The sequence below is a fragment of the Amblyraja radiata genome, chromosome 39 (genome assembly GCF_010909765.2).
Source record: "Amblyraja radiata isolate CabotCenter1 chromosome 39, sAmbRad1.1.pri, whole genome shotgun sequence".
Classification (NCBI taxonomy): Eukaryota; Metazoa; Chordata; class Chondrichthyes; order Rajiformes; family Rajidae; genus Amblyraja; species Amblyraja radiata.
In genome coordinates, this window is record NC_045994.1 from 8798149 (window position 1) to 8820809 (window position 22661).

Consider the following 22661-nt stretch of genomic DNA (forward strand, 5'->3'; position numbering starts at 1 on the left):
CAGAACTCTTTGGATACGTTAATGCATCCACAACAGGCTTAAATCTGTAATCATGGCACAGAACTGATGAGACAGGGGTCCTCATAAGTATTGAAATTATTTTGTTGGCTGACAGTAAATACAATCACATCAGCATAGAAATAGAAAGCTCTGCCCAGTCAAGTAATATGAAAGTTATTTTTCAGTTAATGATTGAATTACCCCCTTAAATAGTGGTAAATATGAATTATTTAATTGCCTTCGCAGAAACACAGCTGCAGGGTGACAGTCTGGGAACAAAGTTTGTTTTGAATTTATTTGTTTTTTTGAGGATTTATGTTTATTGGCCATCCCTATATGCTGCGGATATTGTTGAGCTTCATGGGAGTTGCACTTGACCAGGCAGTGTGTTTTCTATTTGACTCACGACTTGCTCCTTGGCGATGATGAAAAGCCTTTTGGGAAGCCAGGAGGTGAGTCATTTGGCATAGGATGGCCAACTTCTCGACAGCTGTTTATAGCCACAGTGTTTGTAACTCATTCAGTTCACGGCCTCAAGAAGCGTCTCGACCCAAAACATCCATCACCTATTCCTTTTCTCCAGAGATGCTGCCTGACCCGCTGAGTTACTCCAGCTTTTTGTGTGTCTCTCCAGTGTAAACCAGCATCTGCAGTTCCTTCCTGCTCTTTCCATTGAGTGTCTGTTCAGTGAAGACTCCTGGATATTCACGGTGGGGGAGACCCAGTGATATTGCCATTGAGTGTCAGGAGTGGTGCTGAAACTCCCTCTTGCCGGAAAGTGTTGGAGGAATTCAGCAGGTCTGGCAGCATCCGAGCAGGGAATGGTCAGATGGAACTTCGGGCTGAGACCATTCTCCAGCCCCTTCGTCTGTGACTGCCATTGATGTTACTTACCTCTTAACAGCCCTCGTCTGAATGTTGTTTAGATCTAGTTACATTTCAGCATAGGCTGCTCCATATACTGAGGAATTGTAAGTGAAATTGAATGTTGTGCAATCATCAGTGAATATTCTCACTTTTGATCTTGAGATGTAATGAAGATTATTAATGAAACAGTGAAGATAGTTTTGGCCTGGACCACTTCGCAGTAACTCGCACAACGATACTGTAGCGCTTGAATGATCAACCTCCAATGACCAAAACTGTGTTCCTTTGTACATAGTGTGACTTCAATTGCTGGAGCTTTTTCCTCCTTGATGCCAATTGATTTCTGTTTTAAGGGCCTGCCTCACTGTACGAGGTAATTTAAGAGTTCTCCCGAGTTTTCCCCTGATTCGAACTCGGAGAATGTCCGTAGCGGGTCCGTAGGAGATCGTGGATGTCTCGTAGCGACTCGTACGAGTGAAAATTAACTATTTTTTTCATCACGGCTATTTTTTTACTCGTGGACATTTTTCACAGTTTTGAAAAAGAGTCACGAGTTACCGGATTTCCCGAGTACCTACCGTTAGCATTATGAGCTGCTGCTATTTTCACTCCCCTTCCATTCACATACTGATCTGTCTGTCCTGGGCATCCTTCATTGCCAGAGTGACGCCTTCCGCAAACCAGAAGAACTCGTGTTCTGCTTGGATCAGCTTGAAGAGCGGGTCTCAACCCGAAATGTCAGCTATTTATGTTCTCAATGATGGCAGAATGGTCTGCTGAGTTACTCCAACACTTTGTGTCCTTTAGGATCTTACCTAGTTCTGGAGCTGAAGTAATAGTACTACAACTGGAAGGTTGTCTGATCTCATTGTGTTTGCTTAATCTCGTGCTTTATGCTGCTTGTTGATATTCACACTATTCAACATTTCAGAAGGCCAGGCAAATATGGAAGCATTGCCATTGATACAGTCCTTGGAAAAGATTTTGGTTCAGCAGATTAGTGTATAAAATAGAATCAGTTTGGGTTGAGTTAAAAAACAGCAGAGGGCAGGAAAGATTTGGTGGAATTGTTTATAGGCTGCTGAATAGTAGTAGAGGGATTTTAATCTACGAACTGAAAATGTGAATTAAATTAACACTGACAAGTTAGAGAATGAATTTCTGCAACAAGTATGAGGCAGATGTCCAGATCAGCATGACAAGGATCTACGAACAGAGCTTTTAGTTCATACACAAAAGAGGGATGAATAATTTTGTTGCAAAGCGTCATAGTAAAGCAATAACATTTTGCAAGCGATATTGTTCAAATTGAAAGCAGGTTTGCAATTTAAACAAAAGAAACTATGAAGGTGTGGCTGTGGTTGATTGAGAAACCACATCAACGTCTTAAGATGGAAGACAGGAAATGGGTACAATTAAAAAACAAAAAACAAATGAGTTGTAACAAATGTTCACTCATGCAAGGCACAAAATGCAGCAGTTTTACTGATCCAACAATAGATTACCGTGAAATAAAATTTACGGAAAAATCTTAAAAATGTCAAAAAAAAAGTAAAGCCTGGGATTAGGAACATTTTGGATTTATGATGAATGGATGATGAAGTGATTTGTAGTAATGGAGGGTAAATAATGAGATAGTTAAAAGCATCAATAAGAACTTCTAGATATATAACAAAATAAGTGTAATAAATGAGGACGCATGTGCGTATGAATCAGATGGAAAACCTGTAATGGGGTATTAGGAAATGGCAGTGGGTTTATACATATACTTCCTATTTATCTTTGTAGAGGAAGACACAAAATGCCCAATAATTATTTTCTTTGCCATAAATCTAGAATGGTAAATGTGTTGCAATGCATCAAAGATACAATTACTGTTTGCTTTGAAAAAAAAACTAAAATCTTGCTCAGTGGTTCAGGCGGTGGCTACAGTGAGATGAGCAGAGTTTATGTTTCGTATAAGCAGCCTTTCATCAGAACTGGCAATTCGGTGCTTAATACAAGTTATTGGCAAAATCTAGATCAGATTGGAAGCCACAAGTGTTTACCTGGAAACAAAATAATGAGTGTGTGCATTGGCTTGGTTTGTGACAGCTCATGGCTTATTAAATACATGTTTCCGATACAGTGGGGCAGAGTATACCTCATGTTTAAACAGCTAAGGGTTTGCGACACTCGTATTCTCTCTCTCTCTCTCACTCTCTCTTTAACCAAATAGTCCAGTGTGGCCTTTGTGGTATTTGATCTCCATGTACGTGAGTGTGGGAGGACTGGTCTTGAGTTCAGCCAGCTGGAGCCAGTGAATGGATATTCCTGAGAGAGTCCTCCCACTTACAATTCATGGAGAACATTGCAAGTGTGCCTGGCAGATTAGTCTCTCCCTTAATCCTTAAGTAGGGGTTTGCAAAGCTTTTTCACCGCTGTGGATTAACAATTCTATAATTAGTGTAATGTGGCAGTTTATATATTAAGAGGTGAACGAAGGTCTGTATTTATTGGACAAGTATTGAATTTGCACCCTTGGAGATAAAGAAACACTTCTATTCCCTTGCTTTAGCATTATTCTGTGTAATATTCATCAGTTGGTGGTATCAACGCTTCATAATACAAAAGTGGGTATTACAGAGGAACTCTTCAAATGAAAAAGAGAAGGCAATGTTGGCAATGTAAACTAGGAAAGTTTATTTCATAAAGCAGGGAATATCTTTTATTCAGGCTCTTGTGCCCTTTGAGAAAGCTGCGTAACAGCTCAGTTCGTGGTCACATGTGGCTTCTATCCAGGATTACTCTTGCATGGGCTGTAAGCGCAGTTTGGCAGAGACCAGCTTTTGTAAAAAAACGGAGACAAATATATTTACTGTCTTCTCCACAGGAGCAATAGGTTTCTATTGCATCCATTGTGCACACACCCTTCCCGTTCTTGGTGGCTCTTTATTGAAAAGAAACACATCAAGCAGGCTAGGGGTTGCATTAACTCTCAAATCTGATTGTAATTGTAGTCTCAATGTTGATATTAAGTACCATTACAGCTCATGTCCTTGTTGGTATAGACATTATAACACTCTTGTTGTGTGGGGCCGATAAACTTGAAGAAGATGCTGATGCCTATTAACTGTGACAGCTTTCAGTTTAAGACAGGCTGGTGGAACATTCCCTCTGGGCATAATTTGTCTTGGAGAGTTAAGGCTCAGTGGGAGTATTTTCACTTATAGTAGATTTTTTTTTGTTTTTTTTGGAGGGGGTCGTGGCCTTTCTATTGGGCTTTGAGAAGTACCTCAAGTTAGCAATTACCTCCCCTCCCAGCATTGTATCCGATTCCAAACATGAAGTTCAACTTATTTCTGCATTATATTGTTTTTCTATAGTAACCATCTTCAAAGACCAACCTGTGATTTTTAGTTACCCACCATCTAGGCAGTGGCTTACACTGGCCACAAAAGGAGATAAAATGAAATGGAAATGGGATAAAAACATTTCTGAAAAAACAAATTTAAAATATTGATCAAGTGTGGAATATTTAATCACTTCTCTGCATTCTCTGAATAAATTGAGACGGGTTTATACAGCACTTTTTAAGATCTCAGGATATTACATAGTGCTTTACAGCATTTGTGTTGTAATACAGGAAACGTGCGAATAATGGTGAAAAATTGACCAGAAATCTGGTCAATGTATGGTATTAGGTGAGTAAATTTTAGCTTGGGAACTGTGGCCAATCCTGTGCTCTTTGTTGAATGAATGGCATTAGATATTTTAGATCCATCTTGGAAGCCAGATAGAGTCTTGGTTTAATATCCATATGTTCCTCATGAATGCTGACTGAGTGCAAGGTTCTGGAGGTAAACTACAAATGTCTGGCTCTGAGGCACCATTACTAACCACTGAGCCAACAACAAACTGTTACATTTCATAGTTTCTATGTCACTCAAATAAATAATTGCCATATAACCATTTGTCAGCTGCTCTATTTTTAAACCATCAAATTCAGAATAAATTCACTTCAATCAATTTTGGTTGCGTGGCATTTCAATAGTATCGTTAATAATTTGGATCGGTCTGCTCTAAGATTTCCTCATCATTCCGGCTCCATGTTACCGGGTAATTTTTCATTGTGAGCATGGTCAGACATGAGGTCAAAATGTATTCTTAGGTTATTGCCCTTTTAACTACACATTAAACACCCTAAAAGCCATAAGAATCTCTCAGAGGTAATCAATCACCTCTTTCACAATTTCCAATCTTTACCAATGATAATGTATTCCCAGTTTCCCAGAAAGTCCGTTTTCGAATGCATTATTATTTTGGCCCCATCAAAGAACGTTCATTGAAGTTAATGTTAATTTTTCTGTAACCGGAAGCTGATGTTAAATTCTCTATAATCTTGAACTACTGAGCTAATTGACTTCAGATTGTATTTGGATAAGGACAATTAAGTCTTTTCCCCTACACAGGCGGCGTATCTGTGTGGAGCAGTGGCCTTTAAATATGCAAATAGTATGACACATGAAAGCATGTCGCTACAAGTGGAATCTGTAGAAATCTAAGTAGTTAGTTGGGCAAGTAAAGGCAAGCGTAGTGTAGCTTGTTGAGTAACACTTTGTTGAAGAGTGCATTCGTAACTAAATTAGGTTGCAATTTTTGGGAGGGTTAGAAGTCAACAGTGCCAAAAAGCCACAGTATTATCAGTATCGCCCTCGCCCCATAACATTTGTAGAAACAAAGAACTGCAGATGTTGGTTAATACATAAAAGGACACAAAGTGCTGGAGTATCTTCCCCCCCCCCCCCCCCCCCCCCCCCGCCCACCTATAATCAGTCTGAAGAAGGGTCTCGACCTGAAACTTCACCTATCCATATTCTCCAGAGATGCCTGACCTGCTGAGTTACTCCAGCACTTTGTATACAAAACTCTAGGCTGCTGCACATGAATATGGTTCAAAAGAATGCTGTGGTATTAGAGGTGATACCTTTGGAATTAGGTTTTAAACTGGAGCTCTATCATCTTACCAGCATGGATACAAAAGGTTCCCTGGCACTAACCCTTGTTGGGGTCAACATTAAACACTCACTCAACATGAATTAAAAACATTACCTGGGTTATCATTGTCTTTGTGGGAATTAGTCACGGGCAAACTGGTTGCTGTACTTCTAGCATTGCAACTCTGACTTTAAATTGGTGCGGAATATTAGATATCCCCATTCGGCCCATCAAGTCTACTCCACCATTCAATCATGGCTGATCTATCTCTCCCTCCTAATCCCATTCTCCTGCCTTCTCCCCATAACTCCAGACACCCGTACTAATCAAGAATCTATCTATCTCTGCTTTAAAAATATGCATTGACTTGGCCTCCACAGCCTTCTGTGGTAGAGAATTGAGTATGAATGCAATTTTGTGGCAGAGTATGAATGCAATTTACTCCTTTAAATGACATCAAGTTAAAGCACCAAGAATTGTAAGTTGCATCACTTTTGTTTTATTGTTTTGTTTTCCCAGAATAAAACAATTTGGTTAAAACATCAAAGTAAATGATACATAGATGTGACTTTTTCACCCTCTAGAAAAGGTGTGCAACATCTCTTAGTCATTAATAGCGTAATTCTGCTATAATATCCTGAAGGGCCTAAATACACAGCCTCCACAATGCCTGTATTTGTTAGAGCTTGTTGCTTGCACAAGTAACTGCTTGTGCTGCTCATGACGAAAGGTCATATTAATCCTCTGTAAAGTGGGCTTGCGTGATGAAAGCATTGTTAGATACAAGTATGATATTCATTGAGTCATTTTGCTTTGGCACCAGATGCCTCTGAAAATGATGTGAGCCAGTCAATGCAGTTAAAGTCTGCCTTAGTTCACAGGCAAAGGTTTTTTACTGCGAGATTAGTTGCCAATGCAGCCATTGTTTTGCAGTAGAGTCATACAACATGGAAACAGGCCCTTTGGCCCACCTTACCCACACTGACAAACATGTCCCATCTATACTAGTCCCTTCTGCCTGTGTTTGACCCATATCCCTCTAAACCTATCCTATCCATGTACCTGTCTAAATGTTTCTTAACCGTTGCAATAGTAATGTTTCTTTGTGATTTGTTATAGTTTTTCTCTGACCATTGGTTTTGTCTATCATACTACAAAGTTAATATTGGCAACACCATATCAATCTTAATGCAGATATTATTTACTGTGCAGGTGACATCTTATTATGATTTATGTCGGCATGAAGTAAGTGCTCAGGTTGTTGGAGGAACAGGTCGAAGATGAGGGATTCTCAAAATCTAGAATACTTGTCATCTCCTGCATCTTCAACTATAGTTATTAATGACTGATGTATTGCTCCTGGGCAGAAAAGGGAGGGTCTGAGGTGTAAAATATAAACCTTTGTCTAAGGGTCCGTACATGACAAGCTGATTAAAATTACATAGTTTGAGAAAAGAGCATGAAGTGTCTAAATGTGCCCAGGTTTGAACCTGACGGGATGATCACCACCATCAGAATCATCAGTGTTTATTCGAACAGCGCGGCAACTACCACATATTACACATTAACCAAAGCCTCTTTAACAAGCTGTGCAACGATCCTCTTCAAGAACACTGTATTGGCAGCTCTATCTTCTAAGATGAATCTCAGAGACAGGAATATCGATTGATTAGTCATTTTTCAGCTATTCAGATAATTGTCCACAGTACATCAGTACAAATTGTCCAGCCCGATGTTCATCAGTCTGTTCATCAGTTTGAATGCATACTCCAAACATAGAACATTTGGAGTTCCAAACATAGGTTTGGAGCTCCAGCCCGGCTGGAGCCAGCAGATCTCTTCCAATAGCCTGATTTCCGAGGCTGACTTTGCGGGCCGGTGTCTTGACTCCCCGGCGGCCTAGGCAGACCGTTCTGGTATCGCTGGATTCCTCTCGGAGGCCGTGACGTCTGTTGGTCTGGCAAAATGGATAATCCAGAAAGGCTCTGGAACCAAGGATGCTGGAAAATCAGTGATGGACGTACTAAATACTTGCCTTGACATGCTGTGTATTGCATTCCACTGCTCTATATAATTTACTTCATAAATGACAAGAAATAATGATTTCAGGTGAAGAAACATGTTATATACAAAGCAATTTTTATTTGTTATGGAATTGTGGAATCTAGTACCAAGAAATTTCAGCTTGAGACTAGCTTTGACTTTTCAATACACTGACCTTGCCACAGTCCATATTTGCCCAAAGTAGCATATATAAAAAGGTCTATTAAATTGTGTTTATATTTACTAATATAGTTAGGTGCAGGTGTATTGGAGCATAGTTATGACACTACTGATTATTAATCCATTAAAATCCAAACTGGAGTAAAAATCCCCAAAAGTCAGGAAGACAATTTCAATTCAATTAACTAATTAAATACAATTAAAATCATTAATTATGATCGTGAAACTACTGGATTGTCATAAAAGCATCTGGTTCATTGATGTGCTTCAGGGAGAGAGCTGACAGATGTATTAATGCAATTTCAATGAACCTTTTCTCTAGACTTATAGAGCACAAACAAGCCATCATCTCCATGTCAACCATCTGGTCTCCATCTTAATTAATCCCATTTATGAGCACTTGGCCCCTAACCTTTCCGTACCATGCCAGTTCTAGTGCTTATCCCGATGCTTTTTGAATGCTGCAAGAATCTGTGCTTCCGCCACCTTCTCGGGCAGTGCATTCCAGTTGTTTACACCCACCCTCGAGGTGAAAAAACCTTCCCTCAGCTCCCCTGAACCCTTCAGCTTAATACCTTGCCCTCTGGTTTTTGATGTATCTGTGTTATGGGAAATGGTTTCTCATCGTCCACTCTCCCTGTGCTTCTTATTCCGTATTCCACTCCTGGGTTTCCCCTTGGCCTCCTCTGCTCCAAAGAAAGCAACCCAGCCTATCCAGCCACATGGGATAGTTTCATCCGAGCAACATCCTGGTAAATCTGCCCTGCATTCTCCATTAGCGTTGCCGCCAAAGCTGTACAGTATTCCAACTGTGGCTGAACAAGTGTATAAAGTTGTACCATGATCTCCATGCTCCTCTGCCCAGGCTAATGAAGTTCAGCATCTTGCAATGCTTTCTTCACCATCTTGTCCACCCATGCTGCCATCTTTGGAGATCTATGGACTTACACCCAGATATGGATCTACACCCAGATCCTTCTGTTCCTTAATACTCTTTGGTTTACTGGGGCTGGGAAAATAAAACGAGTGCCGTCATCATGTTTTGGTTGTAATCCATCCTGATTCAGTTTTTTTTCTAATTTTATTTCAACTTTTAACTCCACTCCAAGAATTGTGACATAGCTGACACATAACCTGCGAAGCAAGGTTAAAAATGCTTATTTTTTGAAGAAAGTAGATCATGTTCAGTCTTTTACATAATGGCCTTAAGTTTGCACATTAACAAGAACTCTGTAATGACAATGAAAAATACTGTGTATAATATTTACAGTTAAATATTTTAAACCTTGAGTCTAAAGAAGATTTTCCCCGATCATTCATTTCCAGAGATTGTCATTGAAATTCAGGCTTTTTGGGATCACCTGAAATGTTAACTCTGCTCCTCAGAATTACTATTATTTTAAATATATACTTGCAGGTGATAATCACATCATAGTTACTGGATGGATGCTCTGTTGCCTGACTGCAAGGCCAGAGGATTCTTGATATATTTTTTACTACAATTGGTAAATTCTACTTGGAAGTGTCAAGGGATAAAGTGTATGATTTATGTATTTTTTAACATCAACACTTTTTCCAAAATGTATTTGAAAATTAAACGCATCATTTACTGTTACTGATTTGTTTTTATTTTGCACATGCATGTACTGGAAAATTTCAGCAAAAGAAACATTTCCAAGTGTTGACTTTTGGTGACTCAAAAGAAGTTGAAAAATGAGTTGACTCAATCCAGCAGTGTCTGGTGTGTTGTCCATTTCAGCTAAAATAGTTGTGTGGTCAACCACTACTGATTTTCTACGGGAATGTAAAGTGCTGATAAAGCTGCTTGCACTTTATGCAAAAAAAATCCGTACCACTGAACAGGTTCTGGTTACGCTATTTGCTGTTTTCCTAGCAGCATGCAAGGTTAAATTTGAGCGGGAAGTTTTAGCTCTGTTTACCAAGAGCAACATTTCAGATATCAATTGCAAGATACATAATACAGTACGGTATGATGTCCAATTTTTATTGCATTGCAATAGATAAGTGCATTTTCACTTGGAAGATATGGCATATTTTTCATTCTCATAAACCCCCTACTGATGGATCCTGAGTTGCCAAATTAAATAATTCTGCCATGTGCATAATTTAGCCAAATTGTTCTCAGTTGCTCTGATAAAATACATGGCCTTAAATTTATTTTTCCCCTCTTGGAATTTGATACAAAAGTTTACATTGCACTTGAAAAAGATGATAGAAATTCATTCTGGTGTGTGACACAGTGTTATCTCCTCAGACAACATCAGTAAAACAAACTTATCATTTGGTGTTTGAAGGATCTTGTGCATGAAGTGGGTACTTTGGTTTTAGCATTGCAAAACTTCAGAAGTTCTTTGTGGCATTAAAACATTTAGAGATCTTGAGTTTTTGAAATGTGCAAGATATATATATATATATGGATGGGATTTATATAGCGCCTTTCTAATACTCAAGGCGCTTTACATCGCATTATTCATTCACTCCTCAGTCACGCTCGGTGGTGGTAAGCTACTTCTGTAGCCACAGCTGCCCTAGGGCAGACTGACGGAAGCGTGGCTGCCAATCTGCACCTACGGCCCCTCCGACCACCACCAATCACTCACACACATTCACACACATTCACACACAGGCAAAGGTGGGTGAAGTGTCTTGCCCAAGGACACAACGACAGTATGCACTCCAAGCGGGATTCGAACCGGCTACCTTCCGGTTGCCAGCCGAACACTTAGCCCATTGTGCCATCTGTCATCCCGATGTAAGGTCGTCCTTAGCACCGCGTCAATCTTGAGTTGCTTTACATTCTTCATTAATACATATGGCATTACCTTTTACCCGCGTTGCTGTTTTCTTGTTTTTTTTTTATGTTATTCTAATATCTGCAATATTTTGCATTTGTAGATTCAATGATACTTTATTGTCGCATGTACCTAGGTACAGTGAAATGCTTTGTTTTGCATGCAGCCCGGTAAAATCAGGTAGCAGACCTCACCTAGGCAGTACAAGTGTTGCCACATTTTGGCGCCGACAGTCATACAACTGTTACCGAGCTGTCCTATCTATTGCCTGCTGACGCACGTGGCAACAGGCCCCCCCCGGCCGGGTCTCTCCCTGTACTTGGCGCCACCCCACCCCCCACCTTCACTGGGTCCTCCTTCATTCTCGGCGACCCACTACCAGGTCCCTGTTCGTTTTGGAGTTACATATGGTTTGGAGTGAGTAAGAAGGACAGATTTCTCTCACATAAGTGCAATTAGCTTTACTGAAAAAAATGTATACGCAGTACTGTTTGCATGAGATTGGAATATATTGCAAAGATGATGTTCAAATCAAGTTGCTTGAAAATCGTGATCACATCCCTTTTCGTGAATTCCTGGCATCGTGTGTTTGTTTCAGATTTGGGAATCGGTGGAACTGGATGCAAACCGCTTTTTTCATTTATCCTGGTCTTTGACCAAAGAACGCGCCCAAACTTAATGAATAGAAGCCTTCTTTGAATGCTGTAAAATTTCTGCAAACATTAATAAAACCTGACTCTTGTAATGATGCAGTCATCTGTCAGTCTTCCAGTGCACAGGACATTGAGATCCAGTGCTGCTTTTCACCCATTTCAAAAGCAGTTTGTTAAATGATCAACATATCAGCCTTGAGATAATTCAGTGGTGGAGTGGGCCCAGCTGACTGAAAAGGCTGTACTTGTGTATTGTTTGAATTTCATCTGGTTGCTTCAACACATATTTTCTTCAACTTCCCTCTCCACGTGATTTCTATCACCCTTGATGTTAATAAATGAAATATTTTGGTAGTTAAAGCCGTTCATTGTTGTTTCATGCCCCAATATTTCAGGCGTATGTTGCATTTTCTCTCCACACTTCTTGGTTTTTTTATTGTGTTCTTGTTTTTTTCAAGTCTCGGACTGCCTACAATCTTGGCTGTACAGTTGACGTTTGATCAATCACATGATTCTTCCATTGTGCAGTAGAATGCAAATTCATTTTTGCTTCTATGTGAAAATGACCTATTGTTATCACCTTGAAAGGAATGTTATTGAATTGAAACCCCCGCAACTTCTTGTAGTTCACTTGGTGCCTTGTTTCCCGTCACTATCTTACCTTGAATTTGGAGATTAATAGATTTTGCAACATCTTAAACATGTATCCCTGTGTGCTGTGATTTTGTTTGTTGTTCTTTTTTTATTTCCTGTTGATTGTAATGCAACAAATCTGTATCTACGTTCTGTGACTGAAAATCTCCTTGACCCCTCTCTGTATGCATGTCTGATATGTACTTTCACACCACAAGGTTATTCAGAATTGCACAAAAACTTTTCAACTTCAGTCCTTGTGGTTAAACCTTTCTTCCAATAACGTGCTGCCAGCAATCGAATGAAGCGAATCTAATGAAGGTGCTCCACCTAGGTTCAAAGTCAATACAAATAATGCAGGTCAGTGTTGGTTAAAACCATGACAGCAGTCAAAGCACTCACTCTGAAGTTTGACATGGGAGGTTTCAGAACCATGGCTAGTTTTATTCCTATCGACACAGTTAGCATCGCACAGTCTGTGTTGCAGTGAAGTTATGCTTATGCACTGAATCTGTTGAGCATAAACACGTAACTGCAGATGCTGGTTTACAAAAAAAAGGACATAAAGTGCAGGACTAACTCAGCGGCTCAGGCAGCATCGCCGGAGAACATGGATAGATGACATTTTGGGTCGGGACCCTTCAGTTCAGTTTCTTAGCAGAATTATATGTGAATTGAGCTGGCATAACTCAGCATTTCTGGAGAAAAAGGATGGGTGGCGTTTTGGGTCAGGACGTCACCCAAACCTATTTCTTCAGGGATGCTGTCTGACCCACTGAGTTACTCCAGCACTTTGTGTCTATGTTTGGTATAAGCCAGCGTCTTCAGTTCCTTTTAAGGCAGGATTAGGCTGTTTGATTCCTCTGTGTTTCTCTAGTGTTCCTCGTCTGTTGATCGTTCAATTACTTTGAATTACAGCATGTTTCTGTTAATCTGTAAAGACCCCTTCTAATGACTGAATGTTCCAAAGCAGTCTTGTCACAACATCACTGGAAGGGAATCCTGCCTATATTATCATTAAGATGCATTTTTGTAGTAATGGTGCTCTGCTCCTGCTAATGACCTGGGAATGCTGGAGAGAGAAAAACTACTCAACGCGTTGCAATTAACATCTGACAAAAGATCTGTGGTACGCATATGTTTAGGAAAAATACTTGGACGTATTTAAAATGGCCACTGTGCCCATTTTCATTCTCTCATGTTTGATTTTCATGCATGATGTTGGTGTACATTTAATATCTTAGATTTACAAAATATTTTAACTTATCCTTGGAATGTTGCCAAAGTGCCTCCTATCCAGGGATATGCTTTGAAGGTTGGTCGCAGGCAAATAGGACATTATGTACGTCATTAAATAATTGGTGGGGTAGGGGAGGGGAAGGAGGGAGAAAGCAAGGACTACCTGAAATTGGAGAAGTCAATGTTCATGCCGCTGGGGTGTAAACTACCCAAGCTAAATATGAGGTGCTGCTCCTCCAATTTGCGGTAGGACTCACTCTGGCCATGGAGGAGGTCCAGGACAGAAAGGTCGGATTCACAATGGGAGGGGGAGTTAAAGTGCTGAGCCACCGGGAGATCAGGTTGATTAATGCGAACTGAGTGGAGGGATATGGAGTAGGTATGTTGCAAAGCCTACCTGAAGCGTCGGTGAAAATCTGCCGTTGCGGGTGTGCGCGATTTTGGCGCCGTTTAGAGGGGGCGGGTTTAAAACGCGATTTTCTCTAAGCTGTTCCAATCGAAAATGTTCAGCCTAGTTAATTATTAACGAAAAATCGCTGAAAGACCCCGTCGCAAAAGCTATTATTAGGTTTAAAGGCCTTGAATAATAGTTATAGTAGTTTAAAAATCAATCTCTAAACCCGCGACCGCCAGCAACCGCAGGGTCTCATAAAGCAAACCACAGAAGGTTGGCTGTATATTTTTACATTAAAAAGGGCTTCTAAAGATCCCTTTATACAAAGTTTAATATTGCGAGTAACTCATTTTGGGCCCATTATATCCCGCAGTATTTTTCTCGGCATTTGGGGCACAAATCTACCGCAATGTGAACGTTCTAAACCAGCGCGTTCCACAGGGACCCACTGGAAAGCTGATTTAAATGGACATTTATTTACAGCAATTAAACACTAAATTCCTTCCATTTGGCCTATAAATTAATGTAAATGAGATTTTAAAATCATGTTTTATTGTGAATTATTTGTGAATATTATTTGGATATTTAGGCTATTTAAAAATGTTAATCATTTATTAAGAAATGGATAGATGTTTAGATCTAGTAATTGAAGTCTGAAATTAGCTACAATTAGGTAACTAACTAATTATATGCTTTAATTTCAGGTCATCCAAGTAAGATTATTTTATATTTGTTTCAGAATGCTTCAATCTATGATAACTGAAAATTTCATTCAGTTCTCTTAATTTTTAAGAAAGTTATGGGCTTTTGACTGTTCACGATCACAGCTTTTTTGTTATGTCCATAGAAAATCAATAGGGAACAAGATGCTCATTTCCCAGTATGAAAATGGCCATAACTTTTTAAATACTTGAGATATGAAAGTGAATTAGGTGTCAAATTAAACTTATTTTTATGCTTTATCTGATGGGATAAATTACAGACTTGATTTTTAAAATCTCAAAATTTTGTAACATTGCTATATGGAGGTACATAGGGATATATATACAGAAAATACTGGAGACACTCAGGAAGTCAGGCAGCATCTGTGCAGAGAGAAACAGCATTAACATCACGGGCCAAAGACCTTTGGACAGAATTGTTTCACATTTCTGACGAAGGCACTTCAACTTGAGATGTTAACTCTTTCTCTTTCCTGACCTGCTGAGTGTTTCCAATGTTTTCTGTTTTTTGAGTAAGCACATCAACGCAGAGGAAGGGGAAGAACCACCTAAACCTTTCTGGGTGATGCTTCAGATCATCAGCATCTACATAAATACACTGAAAAACTTGATTTATATTTTTGTGAAAGATAATAAAGTCTTCGAGTCAGTCCCACAGTATAAACCCCTCGTCAATACATCGCGTTACCTACTCAAAAAATTCAATCAGATTAACAAAGCCCTACTGGTCATCTCTGATTAGTTCAAGTTCAAGTTCAAGTGAGTTTATTGTCATGTGTCCCTGTATAGGAAATTAAATTCTTGCTTTGCTTAAGCACACAGAAAATAGTAGGCATTTACTACAAAACAGATAAATGTATCCATATACCATGATATAAATATATACACACATGAATAAATAAACTGGTAAAGTGCAAATAACAGAAAGTGGTTATTAATAATCAGAGTTTTGTCCGAGCCAGGTTTAATAGCCTGATGGCTGTGGGGAAGTAGCTATTCCTGAACCTGGTTGTTGCAGTCTTCAGGCTCCTGTACCTTCTACCTGAAGGTAGCAGGGAGATGAGTGTGTGGCCAGGATGGTGTGGGTCTTTGATGATACTGCCAGCCTTTTTGAGGCAGCGACTTAAAGTCCTATGTGCCTTTGAAATATAACTTGCAAAATAGCTATTGCCCATTTTTGATTGCAATTTACTCAAATTTCAGCCTGTTCTTTGGATTCCGTGCTCCAATTTCTAACTGAATTCTATTTAGGTTCTTAACTGTGACATTTTACTAGTTTTTCCTCATTTTATTTTTTGCTAGGTTCGGCAATGTTTTCCCAAGTCTCAACATGGCAGTAAAGAGACGAGAACAGACTTTACAAGATTACAAAAGATTACAATCCAAAGTGGAGAAGTATGAAGAGAAGGAGAAATCTGGACCTGTGCTGGTGAAGCTTCACCAGGTAAGTAGGAGCAAGATGATCCTTGATTTATCTTTGGAGACACGAGAGATTGCAGATGGCATCTGGAGAACTCAGCAAGTCAAGCAGCATCTGGGATGGTTGACATTTCAGGTTGAGACCATAGGGCTTTGGCTGAAAACCCATAGCCTTTGCTGTAAACAATGCCACCTGTTTTTACTTATGTGTCATGGAGTGAATCGAAATGGCTGAAGAATTGCTTCTGTAATTATGGGGGTCATGGAGAGAAGCCAAAATAGATAGTTCATTGGGCATTTCTGGATGAACTTGGCTACAAATGCATCATCTTTGACTTTAAAGCTCATATTCTGAGTCCCAACATCATTTAGGACAAAGATTGTCCAGGAGCCTGCTCCAAGTTTAGTTTAGTTTATTGTCACATGTACCCAGGTAGGGTGAATAGCTTTTTGTTTGTTGCATGCCATCCATTCAGCAGAATGGCTATAAATGATTACAATCAAGCCATCCTCAGTGCACAGACACAGGATAAACTGCTGTTGGAGTAGAGGTTTAAAAGAGTGGAGCGATTGTCATGAACAATTTCAGTTCTGTTTCTGGGACCAACATTCAGAGAGTCACCTGGCTTGTTAGTTGTTTAATTCTCCACCGTTAATCACAACTGGATGTGAAAGGATTGCAGAACCTTTCTGCTCCTTATAAGATGCAGTTGTACAGGGTGTTGGTGAGACCACACCTGGAGTATTGCGTACAGTTTTGGTCTCCCAATCTGAGGAAAGACATTCTTGCCATAGAGGGAGTACAGAGAAGGTTCACCAGACTGATTCCTGGGATGGCAGGACTTTCATATGAAGAAAGACTGGATAGACTCGGCTTGTACACGCTAGAATTCAGAAGATTGAGGGGGGATCTTATAGAAACTTACAAAATTCTTAAGAGGTTGGACAGGCTAGATGCCGGAAGATTATTCCCGATGTTGGGGAAGTCCAGAACTAGGGGTCACAGTTTAAGGATAAGAGGGAAGTCTTTTAGGTCCGAGATGAGAAAATCATTTTTTACACAGAGAGTGGTGAATCTGTGGAATTGTCTGCCACGGAAGGTAGTTGAGGCCAGTTCATTGGCTATATTTAAGAGGGAGTTAGATGTGGCCCTTGTGGCTAAAGGGATCAGGGGGTATGGAGAGAAGGCAGGGATGGGATACTGAGTTGGATGATCAGCCATGATCATATTGAATGGCGGTGCAGGCTCGAAGGGCCGAATGGCTTACTCCTGCACCTATTTTCTATGTTTCTATGACTAAGCTTTTTTGATGTCTGTTGTTTAGCACTTGGTTTGCACCTCAGTTTTTTACTTAAATCTCTTTCTGATGTTAGTTCCACAGCAGAGTGAGTCTCGCTCCACTGTGTTTTATCAGTGAATTACTGGCAAACTTTAATCTGAACCATCTGAACTTGGCACTTGCAAATGTATTTCTTTGCCCAGTGCTGTTCCAAACCTTCTTTCCTGCTACTTCTCGTTCGCATTCCTCATTACTGGCTTCAAAGCAGTGCAGGACACAAACATCACAACTCTCATGCTGTTTGTATTTTGTAGGTAAAGGAGGAGCTAAGGCCAGTTCGAGAAGATTTTGAAGCCAAAAACAAGCAGCTTCTTGATGAGATGCCAAAGTTTTACAACAGTCGCATCGACTACTTTCAACCAAGCTTTGAAGCTCTGATTCGTGCCCAGGTAGGCGATGAGCAGAATCAAGCCCCTGTCCCACTTTCCCGAGTTACCCACGAATTCTCCCGAGTTTTCCCCTTGAATCAAACTCGGAGAATGTCCGTAGCGAGTCCATAGGAGTCCATAGATACTTTTGTAGCGGCTCATAATGCCAGTCGTAGGTACTTGGGGCATCAGGTCAGTCGGGGCGTTTTTTCAGCATGTTGATAAATGTCCACGTGTAAAAAAAATAGCCCCGAGTACCTACGGCTGGCACCTCCGAGTTTGAATCAAGGGAAAAACTCGGGAGAATTGGTGAGTAACTCGGGAAAGTGGGACAGGGGCTTAAACGTTTCTTCATTTCCGCACACATCTTATATTTCTGAGGAAGGGTCTCGACCCAAAACGTCGCCTGTTTGCTTCGCTCCATAGATGCTGCCTCACCCGCTGGGTTTCTCCAGCACTTTTGTCTACCTTCTTATATTTCAACCGTTACCAGTTACCTTTTATTGCCAGTTATTTGTCCAACACTGCAGCAGAAGAATGGGTTCTTTTGGTAGCTGGTCAGTCATTGACAGGTGCTTGTTCTATGGAATGTGTGTTTCCAAGATGGCGGCGCTGCCTTAGCAGCTGCGGCTCGCCTGCAGTCCGTTTGTTTTTTCTTTCGTTGTTTGTTCTTTTGTCCTGTTTTAGTTAATTTTTGGTTTTATTTTTATTTTATTATGTTGTGTGAGGGGGGGGGGGGGAGAAACGTGTTTTTGGTCTCTTCCTTCGGGGGGATGCGACTTCTCTTGTCGTATCCCCCGTATTCTCCGTCTGATTCGAGGCCTAATGGCGGAGCTGGCGGCCTCGGAGCTGGGGCAGCGTTCCAGCGGCAACATCGGAGCTGTGGCGTTCCGGCGGCAGCGACAGCGGTGACCCGGCATCGGAGCTGTGGCGTTCCGGCGGCAGCGGCAGTGGTGACCCGACAACGGAGCTGTGGCGTTCCGGCGGCAGCGGTGACCCGACAACGGAGCTGTGGCGTTCCGGCGGCAGCAGCGACCTGACCTCGGAGGACGACAGCGTCGGGAGCTCACAGGTCGCCTCGGAGCAGAGGGAGAGCAAGGAGGGAAGAGACAAGGACTTTAAGATTTTTGCCTTCCATCACAGTGAGGAGGTGCCTGGTGAACTCACTGTGGTGGATGTTAAATTTGTGTTTATTGTGTGTTTTTGTCATTTTCGTTATATGTATGACTGCAAGGCAACAAAATTTCAATACGAACGAACGAAACGAAACAAACGAAGCATTTCGAACGAAATGACAATAAAGGCTACTTTACTTTTTACTTTACTTCAGAAGGTTAGAGTGATTAGCATTAATGTTCAGTTTGCTGCATTTCACAAGTTTTTGAAACTTGTGGATTTTTCTTCAAGTCTGGAGGACAAACATTTCCTCAGAATGTAACATTGATTGAGAAAATGATTCTGAAATCTTTGTCCTTTTTATGGACACCTTATTTCCTCTGCCTCTAATTGTAATTTAGATTTATAGAACCTTATAACAGTGCAACACAAGAGCTGGCCCTTTGGCCCACAATTGCTGTGGCGAACATGATGCCAGGATCATTACTTATCTACCTGCACATAACCCATATCCCTCCATTCCCTGCATATCCCTATGTCTATCCAAAAGGCTTTTAAATGCTATTAAAGTATCTGCTTCAGGCTCTACCCCCAGCAGCACGTTCCTGGCACTCACTGCCCACTGTGTTAAAACAACTTGCCCTGCATATCTCCTTTAAATTTTGCCTCTCTCACCTTAAAGCGATGTCCTCTGGTATGTGCTTTTTCCATCCTGGGAAAAAAATTCTGACTGTCTACCCTATCTATGCCACTCATCTATATTACTAAAAGTCTGATCTTGACTGCTTTTGGTCCACTGTGCTGCGATTTCTGAGAGAACGCCTCCACCTACGACCGTCATTTTTGGCCACCTCGCTCAGAGCCCACGTCTGCCTTCCTGGACCGGAAGAGATGAAAAATCAGAGAGATATTAATGATTATTTTTAAATCACCATTCTCTCTGCTGCCCCTGCTGGAGGGAGGGGGAGGGACTATAAAACCAGGAACACTGAACACATGTCTACTCAACTGTGAGTGACCTTAATGTGGTTTGAAAATGAAAATATGGTTGGTTTGAAGTAAAAAGGCACTGCCTGCAAATGGTTGTTTGGGGGGTTTGGGTTGAAGTAAAAAGTTGGTCTCCCCTCCTCTCTCTTCCCACCTCTCCCCCCCCCCCTCTCTCTCCCCCCACTCTCTCTCCCCCCACTCTCTCTCCCCCCACTCTCTCTCCCCCCACTCTCTCTCCCCCCACTCTCTCTCCCCCTCCCTCTCTCTCCCCCCCTCTCTCTCCCCCCTCTCTTTCTCCCCTCTTTTTCTCCCCCTCCTCCCCTCCCCCACCCTTCCTCCTCTAAACCCCCCTCCCCTCCACACCCCCTACTCCCCACCTCTCCCCCTCCCCTCACCCCATCCCCTCTCAGCACCCCTCTCTCTCCCCCTCACTCAGCACCCCCTCTCTCTCCCCCCTTCCCCCTCTCTCCCCCCCCCTCTCTCTCTACCCTCTTTCTCTCCCCCTCTCTCCTCCCCTCCCTCTCTCCCCTCCTCCCCCACCTTTCCCCCCTCACCCACCGTCCCTCTTCTCCTCCCCTCCACCCCCTCTCCCTCTTTCCCCTCTCTCTCGGTCTCTGCCTCTCTATCTGTCTCTGCCCATTCTCTCTCTGCCCTCACTCTCTACCCCTGCCCCCCCCCTCTCTAGATGTGACTGCAAGTTGGGGGCTATGCGTCAGTAGATAGGGTGCTTATGGGGTAAAAGGAGCAAATGAATAATATTAATATAATATCAAGGGGGGTAATTAGCATGTGTAGGGGGGGATAGTTAGTGTGTGTGACACTGCATGCCGCCTCCCCCCCCCCCACAACCGCACGTTGGGGGAACAGACCCAACGGGTCTGCAATTGGTCTAGTAGTTTTATATACCTCCATCAGGCCTTCCTGTAACCTTGTAATCTCAGGCGTTCCAGAGAAAGCAATCCATCTGTACAACTGCTCGCTGTAGCTCTGACCTTTAGTTAGTTAGTTACCTAATATTGGCAAAATCAATGTTCATACCGTTGGGTTGTAAGCTACCCAAGTGGAATATGAGGTGCTGTTCCTCCAGTTTGCGTGTGGCATCACTCTGGCAGTGAAGGAGCCCCAGGATAGAAAGGTCAGTGTGGGAATGGGAAGAGGAGTTAAAATGGTTAGCAACCGGGAGATCCAGCAGGCCTTTGAGACCCGAGCACAAGTGTTCAGCTGAAAACCTGACAGGTTAAGTGAATCAATATGTGAAATCCCTTCTGCAATAACATCGCCAGTGCTGAAGAACTGGTTATATCTGTGCTTGGTTGATTCAGATGGGCAGGCTATGTGGAGCACACATGCCTGAAACTCAATTGAATGGCCCAGGTAACTCAATAATGGCTTCCAGACAGAAGACACAAATTGCTGGAGTAACTCAGCGGACCAGGCTGCATCTTTGGAGAACATGGATGGGCGATGTTCCCCGACCTGAAACGTCACCATTCCATTGTCTATGGAGATACTGCCCGAACCGCTGAGTTAGTCCAGCACTTTGTGGGGGGTTTTTGTAAACCAGCATCTGCAGTTCCTTGTTTCTACAATGGTTTCCAGACACACAGGTTTGTCCCTGTACATTTAGAGATAAATTTGATGGGGATTAATTTTTCAAGTGTTGATTGAACCCTGTTTTAGTGCCTGCTGTATAAAGTCGCAGGGAACTGCGAGGCAAAAACACAATGGTAGGCATTATAGCGGGCTGCTCTATTACTCCTGTCTGGCATCACTGTGCCAATGCCTCTCCTATATAATAAGGGCAGCAATGACGAATCTTGCTGCTGTTGTTATTCAAGGTTTCAGAGCAGTTGTGATGTCCCAGCTTTGGTTGCACCTGATATGTGCTTCTATACACAGAAGGGACTTATGGTTTGTGTGGAGACCAAGATTATGAGGATCACAGATCCTTTTTAATCATCCCCTTCAGAGCAGGAACACACTGAGTAATGCAGGTTAAAGTTATTGTAAACATAACAAGCTAATTGTGCACTCACTGACTTCCTCTTTTAAACATCCTCTTTTGTGTGATCTGCACCACTTGGAACATTGCCCAAGAAATCATTGTTGTGGGGCATTACATATAATTACAACCAAGTGACGGGCTATCAACCCCAGCAATCATTGTTGGTGTTTTTTTTCTTCTTCGGCTGTCCTTGGAAATCAAGGATACCGTGCTTCTAACAAGGTGTTGTGGGTTCTGAGGTGGTTATTGTGGAGCTCACAACCTTGGCAACGGAAGAGGCAAAAGGCACGACAGGGCAGGTGGTTGGCTAGTTTGGGAGATGGTGTGTTTCTTCCACCTTTTACCCTCCACTGTTGTGTTCTTCCTGTGCATGGATAATGACATCCTCCATACTCCTGCCAGGGACTCACAGCGGAGTGGAGTCATTACATTTTTTTTCAAGAAGGTATGGAGAAGAAAGGCCAAAAGCTTGAAAGCATGCACAGCCAAATTCAGGAACACCTTCATCCCCTCCATTATTAGGCTTCTGAACAGTCCTTCAATAAGCTGGGATACTATTTAATTCATCTCTTGCCATTGACGATATGGAACTGATAAAACTATAGTCTGCACTTGGTATCTTTCCCTTTGCTCTATCAATTGTACTTGAGTTTGAACTGATTGAGGCTTTCCCATTGATTCCTGGGAATGTTAGTCTCCCTCGTGATAATACTTTGCTTTTACTTTTCCTATACACTTTCTAACCAAACTAACTGAAAGCCTCATAGATCCCCTGATTTCTCCTCCTCCCACTATTCTTGTTCCATGAGGGCGTGTTGCCTCACAGAGTTAAAAATTCCACAGTTTAAAGTGCATCATCCCCTTTGGTTCAATCTGGTGTGTTCTGTGATTTTGCTGCAATTTGT

The 22661-nt window shown here is 41.8% G+C and overlaps 1 protein-coding gene across 1 annotated transcript in view; it reads left to right on the plus strand.

Annotated features, from left to right (window-relative positions):
* The window catches only part of bin3 (bridging integrator 3), a 103414-nt gene that overhangs the window by 49266 nt on the left and 31487 nt on the right, over positions 1-22661 (plus strand). The window contains exons 7-8 of the mRNA XM_033013982.1: positions 15824-15965; positions 17535-17669. Coding sequence (XP_032869873.1) covers positions 15824-15965; positions 17535-17669 — 277 coding nt within the window. The remainder of the gene's footprint in view (positions 1-15823; positions 15966-17534; positions 17670-22661) is intronic.